This window comes from Leptosomus discolor, unplaced genomic scaffold (genome assembly GCF_034619465.1).
Source record: "Leptosomus discolor isolate bLepDis1 unplaced genomic scaffold, bLepDis1.hap2 HAP2_SCAFFOLD_124, whole genome shotgun sequence".
NCBI lineage: Eukaryota > Metazoa > Chordata > Aves > Leptosomiformes > Leptosomidae > Leptosomus > Leptosomus discolor.
In genome coordinates this window covers 1352-10283 of record NW_028237881.1, presented here as the reverse complement: position 1 = coordinate 10283, position 8932 = coordinate 1352, and the positions used below count along the sequence as shown (strand labels likewise).

Here is an 8932-nt window from a genome sequence, read left to right as displayed (position 1 = left end):
GGGATGTATGGGCTCCATAGGGTCATAGGAGACTCTACGGACTTATAGGGGCCGTAGGGGGCTATAGGGACTCATATAGGCTTTATGGAGATGTATGGGCTCCATAACATCGTAGGAGATTCGATGGATCTATAGGGGCTGTAGGGGGCTATACAGAGCCATATAGGCTGTGTGGGGACGTATAGGGTTGCAGGAGACTCTGCAGATCTATAAAGGACTATAGGGAACCGTGTAGGCTCCATGAGGACCTACGGGGTCTGTAGGGCTGTAGGAGACTCTACGGGGCTATAGGGGCCGTAGGGGGGCTATAGGGAGCTGTGTGGGCTCTATGGGGACATACGGGTTCCATAGGATAGTTGGAGACTCTATGGACCTATAGGGGCCACAGGGGCCTATAGGAACCTGTATAGGCTCTGTGGGGAAGTATGGGCTCCATAGAGTCGTAAGAGACTCTACGGAGCTATAGGGGCTGTGTGGGGCCGTAAGCAACTATAGAGGCGCGTACGGTCTTCTATAGAACCGTTTGGTAATGCGCAGAGCGGTAAGGGGAACTTATAGGGGGCTATAGGGGCTCGTGGGGACCCCCTGGGAGCTGCAGGGACCCCCTGGGAGCAAGTCGGAGCCGTGGGGACGTGGGGGAGGTATGGAAACCCCATCGCCGCTGTGGGAGGGCTGTGGGGGCCGGGGGGGGAGCTATAGGGGCGCCGGGGGGGAGCTATAGGGGCGGTAGAGGACGCGTAGGGACCCGCCCGCCCCGCGCCCGCCCCGTCGCGAGGAGGAGGAGGAGGAAGGAAGGAGGCGGAGGCGGGTGCGTTTGTGGCAATGGGTTTCATTTCGTAGCAAATACATCACAGACCACGAGTGGGGAGATGACACAGAGCTGGGGGGAGGGGCGGGGGGGGAGGGGGGCGGCGCGGGGCAGGACACCTCCCCCCCCCCCCCCCAGGCTCCCGCCCGCGGGGTTGGGTGAGGCAGTGCGAGGGGGGGGGAGGGGGGGGCACGGCGGCGGCGCTGCGGCGGCTCCCGCCGGGGCGGGAAATCTAAGTGGGGGTGGGTCCCTCGGCCGGTGGGGGGGGTTGGGGGGGTTGGTGATGGCGGTTGGGTCGTTGGTGGTTGGGTCTTTGGTCGTGGTTGGGCTGTTGCTGACGGGTGGTGGAGGGGGCAGCTGGGTCTTTAATGGTTGGGTCGTTGATGGTGGTTGGGTTGTTGATGACGGTTCGGTCACTGAGGGGGCAGTTGGGTGGTTGAGGGGGCGGTTGGGTGGTTGAGGGGGCAGTTGGGTGGTTGAGGGGGGCAGTTGGGTCATTAATGGTTGGGTCATTGATGGTGGTTTGGGTTGTTGATGACGGTTGGGTCACTGAGGGGGCGGTTGGGTCATTGATGGCGCTGTTGGGTCATCAGTTGGGTCACCGAGGGGGCGGTTGGGTGGTTGAGGGGGCAGTTGGGTCACTGAGGGGGCAGTTGGGTGGTTGAGGGGGCGGTTGGGTCATTAATGGTTGGGTCATTGATGGTGGTTGGGTGGTTGATGACGGTTGGGTCACTGAGGGGGCGGTTGGGTCATTGATGGCGCTGTTGGGTCATCAGTTGGGTCACTGAGGGGGGGCGGTTGGGTGGTTGAGGGGGGCGGTTGGGTCACTGAGGGGGCGGTTGGGCGGTTGAGGGGGGCGGTTGGGTCACCGACGAGGGGCGGGTTGGGTGGTTGAGGGGGCAGTTGGGTCACTGAGGGGGCGGTTGGGTGGGTTGAGGGGGGCAGTTGCGGTCAGCTGAGGGGGGGGGCGGTTGGGGTGGTTGAGGGGGCAGTTGGGTCACTGAGGGGGGCGGTTTGGGTGGTTGAGGGGGGCGGATTGGGGTCACTGAGGGGGCAGTTGGGTGGTTGAGGGGGGTGCGGTTCTGGGTCATTAACTGGTTGGGTCATTGATGGTGGTTGGGTGGTTGATGACGGTTGGGTCACCGATGGGGGGCGGTTGGTGGTGATTGCCGCTGGCGTTCGGTGCGGGACGGCGGGTGGTTAAGCCGCGGTGGGGCGGGCGCGCTCGGGAGAGCAGCTGGTTGGTCAGCGGGGGAGAGCGGCTCATTGGCCGGTTGGGCCGGCAGGTGGTTGGGCAGGCGCGGCTGCGGTGGGCGGGTCGTTACCTGGTTGGTTGGTTAGTCGGATGGGTGGTTAGCTGGGCGATGGGCTGGTTGGTTAGCTGGGCGATGGGTTGGTTAGCTGGTTAGCTGCGGTGATGGGCTGGTTGGTTAGCTGAACGATGGGTTGGTTAGCTGGGCGATGGGGCTGGGCGATTGGGTTAGTTAGCTGGTTAGCTGGGTGATGGGTCAGTTAGGCGGGTGATGAGTTGGTTAGCTGGGCGATGGGCTGGTTGGTTAGCTGGTGATAGGCTGGTTGGTTTAGCTGGGCGATGGGTCAGTTAGCTGGTTAGCTAGGCAATGGGCTGGTTGGTTAGCTGGGTGATGGGTTGGTTAGCTGGCTGGCAGTTATCAGGTTAGTTAGGTGGTTAGTTGGTTAGCTGCTTGGCTGGCTAGCGGTTAGATGGGTTGTTAGCTGGTCGGGGTGGTTAGTTAGCTGCTTAGTTGGGTGGTTGGCCGGTTGGTTAGCTGGCTGGGTGGGGCAGTAGTTAGCTGGTTGGTTGCTTAGCTGTTTGGGTGGGTGGCTGGTTAGTTGTTTGGGGTGGGTGGGTGGTTGGTTAGTTGTTTGCGTGGTTGGGTGGCAGGTAGCTGGCTGGCTGGGTGGTTAGCTGGTTGAGCGACTGGTTAGCTAGTGGGATGAGCGGTTTTAGCTGGTTAGCGGGTTGCATGGGCGGCTGGTTAGCTGATTGGGCAGATGGTCAGGTTAGCTGTTTGGATGGTTAGGTGGGCAGGCGGGTGGGTTAGGGCGGTTGGGTGAGGTTTCGGTTAGCTGGTTGGGTGGGCAGTTAACTGGTTGGATGGGTAGTGGTTGCCTGCGTGGTTGGGTGGGTGGTTAGCTGGGTGGGTGGGTGGTTAGCAGGTCAGCCGGGCGGCGCAATGGTGTCACCCAAGATGCGCGGTGGGAACAGGCAAGAGTCACCTCTGCCCCCCCCCGGACCCCCCCGTCTGACCCATCCCCAGCAGCAGGGGAGGGCATCCACACCCCCCCCCATTCCCCGCCACGATGGGTCAACCCAACCCGTCAACCTCTTCCAGGGTCAACCCGACCCATGACCCCCTCCCTGCAGTCAACCCGTGACCCCTGTCTAGGGTCAACGCCACCCAGAACCCCTACCTGAGGTCAACCCCGCCCGACCATCCCCCAAATCCTTTTTCTAGCGTCGCCCCCCACCTGACCCGGGGCCCCTCTTTAGGGCCCGACCCCATCCAGGGACCCATCACCCCTCACCGGGTTCGACCCAACCCCACTGCCCCCGTAATCACTCCCTAGGGTCAACCCAACCCCAACCCGTGACCCCTCTTGAGCGCCAACGCCGCCCCAGGGAGCTGGCTCACTCAGACGCCATCAAAAGCTCCTGAGGCCCACCAAGGGTCACCTAGAACCCGCCAAAAGCCACCATTAGGGCTCGCTGGCTCGCTCAGATGCCATCAAAAGCTCCTGAGGCCACCAAGGGTCACCTAGAACCCGCCAACGGCCACTGTTAGGGCTCGCTGGCTTGCTCACAGAACGCCAATCAAAACCCCTTGAGGCCACCAAGGGTCACCTAGAACCCGCCAAAAGCCACCATTAGGGCTCGTTGGCTCACTTAGATGCCATCAAAACCCCTTGAGGCCACCAAGGGTCACCTAGAACCCGCCAACAGCCACCGTTAGGGCTCGCTGGCTCATCTGGACGCCACCTCCGCTCACCCCAACCCCAGCCCTTCTCTGGGACACCCCCCCCCCCCACCCCTTTGACCCATCTGCCCACCCCCCTCATCTAGGGCCACCTCCCGCCCCGCCCCCTCAAAGTCCGCGTGTGTTGTCGTCCCCCGCCACCAAGCGCAGCGCATGGATGGGAGATGGTGGCGGCCGAGGGGGTGGGGTGGGGTGGGGTGGGGTGGGGTGGGCGGGAGGAGGAGGAGGAGAAGGAGGAGGAAGCGGGGAGGGAACCCCGGCACCCGGCATGGCGATGGGATGGATGGAGGCCGGACGAGCCGCTCAGATTTAGGGGCCCCGGGCCGGGCCCGACCGCTGCGGTCCGCGGGGCGGGGGGTGGGAGGGGCGGCGGGTGATTGGACCACGTGCTGTTGTGTCCGTCCGCGTGACCAATAGTCTCTGAGTTTTATTCTGGTTCTCGCTGATGGGGGTTGGTTATTCTCGTTAACGGGTGGCGGGGGGGGGGGTGGGGGTGGGGTGGAGGGTGTGTGACGGGGGGGTGGGGTGGGCGTTAATTGCTGCCGCGGGGGGCTCGCCGGGGGGCCCTACAAGCCCAGCGTGCCCCCGATGGAGGAGGCCAAGACCACCCCCAGCACCACGCAACAAATTATGATCATAATTTTCTTCTACGGTACCCCAAAAAAAAAAAACCAACCAAAACGAATAAACGCCATCCGGGCAGCGGGGGGAGGAGAGAGGAGAGAAGAGAGGAGCGTTACGGCGCAGGAGAAGCCACCTCCCGTGGAGGACCCTGGGTTCCTGACCCCCCCCCACACCCCCCCGGCCCGTGCCCACCCCCCCCCCCCACCCCGTCACTCACCCTCCGGGCTTTGCTCTGGTACTTTAACGGCTTTTTTGGTGTCCGACACGGCCCGTTCCACGTAGTCGACCGAGTGCTCCACGTTGTACTCGATGCGGTCGCTCATCTCTCGCCCTGAGAGACGGAACCGCCCCCCGCTGGAGTCGCCTGCCCCACCCGCCGCGGCCCCACCGGCGGCCGGGGTTGGGGGGGGGGGGGGCCGGCAGTGTGGTGGGCTCAAGATGGCGTCTAAGCCAGCCAACGAGCCCTAACGGTGGGTTTTGGTGGGTTCTAGGTGACCCCTTGGTGGGCCTCAGGAGCTTTTGATGGCGTCTGAGCGAGCCAACAAGCCGTAACAATGGCTTTTGGTGGGTTCTAGGTGACCTTCAGTGGCCTCAAGAGCTTTTTAATGGCATCTAAGTGAGCCCACGAGCCCTAATGGTGGGGTTTTGTGGGTTCTAGGTGACCCCTTGGTGGCCTCAGGAGCTTTTGATGGCATCTAAGCGAGCCAACGAGCCCCAACGGTGGCTTTTGGTGGGTTCTAGGTGACCTTCAGAGGCCTCAAGAGCCTCCAATGGCATCATAGATAAGCTAATGAACGCTAAAAATAGGGTTTTTTGAGGGTTCTAGGTGACCCAATGGTCTCCTGGTGAGAGATCCCGGGTTCTAGGTGACCCCACGGGCTCTAGAAGTTCTGCCGGGCTGTAGGTGACCCAACGATCCCTCAAATTCCGCGTCTCAGCGGGAAGGAGTGATCCACAGGATCCGGTACCCCTCGCTGGGGGCTTTGTGCAGGTCCTCGACCCCAACGTGGGTGGGGCCCAAGCCCTCCCTCCGTCCCACCGCTCCCCACCCCCACCTCCCCCCCACCCCCGTACCTGGCTCTCCACCAGCATCGCCATGTCCACAAACATGTCGTGCAGCTCCCGGATGCTCGTTTCCAGCTTGATGATCTCGTTGTGTCGCGTCTCGATCTCGTTCAGGGCCTGTTTGGTCATCTGGGAGTCCATCTTGATCTGGTGGCAGGGTGGGAGAGGGGAGGCGGGTGGGGGCGTCACGGGGGGCTCCCGGGGGCTCGAGATGGGCCGACGGGGGCTCCAGCTACCCCAGCAGGTCCCCCCTGGTGCCTGGTGTCCCTCCGTCCCGCGCGTCCGGCCTCACGGTTTTCCGGGTCACGCGACGATTTGGGCATCTCGTTGGGTTCCAGGTGACCCAACGGGCACCACTGGCCCCTCAACAAGCCCCAAGGGGCTCTCCCGGAGACCCTCCCCACGGGTTTCTCAAGCGATGCAGACGTCTGGGGACACCTCATTGGTCCCCCCCACCCCCGGCTCGGGGCTCGTTGGGTTCTAGGCGCCCCCTTGGGGCTGAGGGGTCTTCACGTACGTCATCGGTGAAGATGGCCCAACTTCCCGCTCTCCAGCATGTCCTCCAGCTCCTCGTTGGTGGTGGTCCGGCCGGCTGGGGAGGGAGGGGAGGTGGCGGTGGGTGACGCCCCCATCCCCCACCTCCACCCCGGCGCCTTCCCACCCGGGTTCCCCGCCACCTACTGATCTCCAGCTGCCGCTGGATCCTGTCCTTGCACTCGCCGTCGCGGTACTTGGACTGGGTGGCGTTGTACTCCGTCATCACCTCCACGAACTTGCGGGACAGCGTCGAGTGCTGCGGGGGGGTGGCGGGGACACACGTCGGGCGGGCGAGGGACCCTCGCGCCGGCGGCCCGCCGAGGAGGAGGAGGAGGAGGAGGAGGGAGCGGGGGCGGCGGGGAGGAGGGATACCTGCGTTTTGCGGATGCGTAGGTCGGCCCGAGGAGCGGTTGAGCCCTTCCTCCTGCTCGATGCTCTGCTCGGTGCTGGCCGGAGAGGACGGGCGTGACGCCTCCCGCCACCCGCGGACCCTCCTCCCCCCCCCCCCCCTCCCCCAAGATGGCCGCCACAGCAGAGGTGGCCACCCCAAGATGGCCACCAGAAAGGTGGGTGGCAAAGGTGGCAGGCCTGGACAAGGCGGTCGCCTCAAGGGGGCCACCTCCGCCGCGCGGGTCACCACACCCCCCCCCCCCCCCCCCCAAGGTGGCCACCTCCTTCATGCAGGTCACACCCCACCCCCCCCTCCCCCCCAAGATGGCCACCCCCGCCACCAAGATGGCCGCCGCGAGGTCACCTTTCAACTTGGAGCGCACTTTGTTCGCCGTCTTCTTGATGTCGGCCGTGAGGTTCCTCCAGCTCCTGCTTCGTCTCTGGGGGTGGGGACGTGTCACCCCCTGCTGTCACCTCCCCCAGTTGCCCCTCCCCCGCTCCTGGTGTCACCCCCCATGGTGACCTTCCTGGTGTCCCTCCGTCCCCAACGTACCCCCCTTCATGTTCTCCATGGTGTCCCTCCATCCCACGTGTCCCTGGTGTCCCTCCATCCCCCATGTCCTCCATTCCTGGTGTCCCTCCATCCCACACGTCCCCAGTTCTCGGTGTCCCTCCACCCCACACATCCCCCGTTCCTGGTGTCCCTCCATCCCACACGTCTCCCATTCCTGGTGTCCCTCCATCCCACAACGTCCCCCGTCCCTGGTGTCCCTCCACCCCCACAGGTCCCCCCGTTCCCGGTGTCCCTCCATCCCACAACGTCTCCCATTCCTGGTGTCCCTCCCATCCCACACGTCCCCCGTTCCCCGGTGTCCCCTCCACCCCACAGGTCCCCCGTTCCTGGTGTCCCCTCCACCCCACACGTCCCCCGTCCCTGGTGTCCCTCCATCCCACACGTCCCCCGTCCCTGGTGTCCCTCCATCCCCCACGTCCCCCCATTCCTGGTGTCCCTCCATCCCACACGTCCCCCGTCCCTGGTGTCCCTCCATCCCACACGTCCCCAGTTCCCGGTGTCCCTCCACCCCACACGTCCCCCGTCCCTGGTGTCCCTCCCACCCCACAGGTCCCTCGTTCCCGGTGTCCCCCCATCCCCCGCGTCCCCCGGCCCCGGCGTCCCCCCGCCCCCCCGTCCCCCCGCTCACTCTCGTCGGGGTTGGGGGCGGCCAAGATGGCGCTGTGCTGCTTCTTCACCTGCTCCACGTCCTCCGACAGCTTCTCGATGCAGCCCCGGATCTCCTCCACCTGCGGGGGGGGGGACCAGGGGGGGGACGTGGGGGGGTCACGAGGGGGGTCATGAGGGGGGTGGGGGCGACCACGGGGGTGGTGTCATGAGAGACGCCATGGGTGTTCTTTGGCCCTATAGAGTCCCTACGGGCGGGTCTGGGGGCTCTATGGGGGGGTCTGGGGTCCCCATGGGGGGTCTGAGGGCTCTATAGCGGGTCTGGGGTCCCCTGTAGGGGGGGTCTGGAGGATCTATGGGGGGTCAGGAACCTCTATAGGGGGGTCTGGGATCCCCATGGGGGGGTCTGAGGGCTCTATGAGGGAGGTCAGGGGGCTCTATTGGGGGTCAGGGGTCCATATGGGGGATCAGGGGGATCTATGGGGGGGTCTGGGGGCTCTATAGGGGGTCTGGGGTCCCTATAAGGGGTCAGGGGGGCTCTATGGGGGATCTGAGGGCTCTATGGGGGGTCAGGGGGCTCTATGGGCAGTCTGAGATCCCCATGGGGGGTCAGGGGGTTCTATGGAGGGTCAGGGGTCCATATGGGGGGGTCAGGGGAATCTATAGGGGGTCAGGGGGCTCTATAGGAGGTCTGGGGGCTCTATAGGGGGTCTGGGGTCCCTATAGGGAGTTTGGGGTCTCTATGGGGGTGTCAGGGGTCTCTATGAGGGGTCTGGGGGCTCTATAGCGGGATCTGGGGATCTCTAGGGGGGGTCTGGGGTCTCTATAGGGGTTCAGGGGTCTCTATAGGGGGTCAGGGGTCTCTATGGGGGGGGGTCTGGGAGCTCTATAGGGATTCTGGGGGCTCTATAGGGGGTCAGGAGGCTCTATAGGGGGTCAGGGGGGTCAGGGGTCTCTATAGGGGGTCAGGGGGCTCTATAGGGATTCTGGGGTGCCTATGGGGGCTCAGGGGGTCCCCGGGGGGGGCGGTCGGGGGTCCCCGACCTGCTCGAAGAACTCGTCCATGAAGTGGTCGCGGTCGACGTGCACGACCTCCTCCTCATCGTCACTGTCCTTCGCCTGCGGGGGGCGGGGGGCACCAGGCGTTGGGGAGGCCCAGGGGGGACCCCCAAGACACCCCCCCCCCCCCCCCCCCCCAGCAGTCATTTGCATACGCGGGAGGAGCCGCGGAAGGCCATTGGCTGGGCCTGCCCCCCCCCCCCCCAGCAGTCATTTGCATACGTGGGAGGAGGCCGCGGAAGGCCATTGGCTGAGCCTGCCCCCCCCCCCCCC

General features: G+C 64.8%; 1 protein-coding gene across 1 annotated transcript; it reads right to left on the bottom strand.

Moving 5' to 3' along the window:
- Positions 1-4370: 4370 nt before the first annotated feature.
- LOC147412501 (syntaxin-1B-like) lies at positions 4371-8713 on the bottom strand. Its single transcript, XM_086481316.1, is given in 13 exon segments — positions 4371-4451; positions 4646-4669; positions 4671-4753; positions 5484-5640; positions 6011-6028; positions 6030-6085; positions 6175-6286; positions 6403-6429; positions 6431-6469; positions 6762-6836; positions 6838-6860; positions 7623-7722; positions 8645-8713. Coding segments are annotated over 13 exon segments (816 nt in total). The 5' UTR covers positions 8666-8713.
- Positions 8714-8932: the final 219 nt, after the last annotated feature.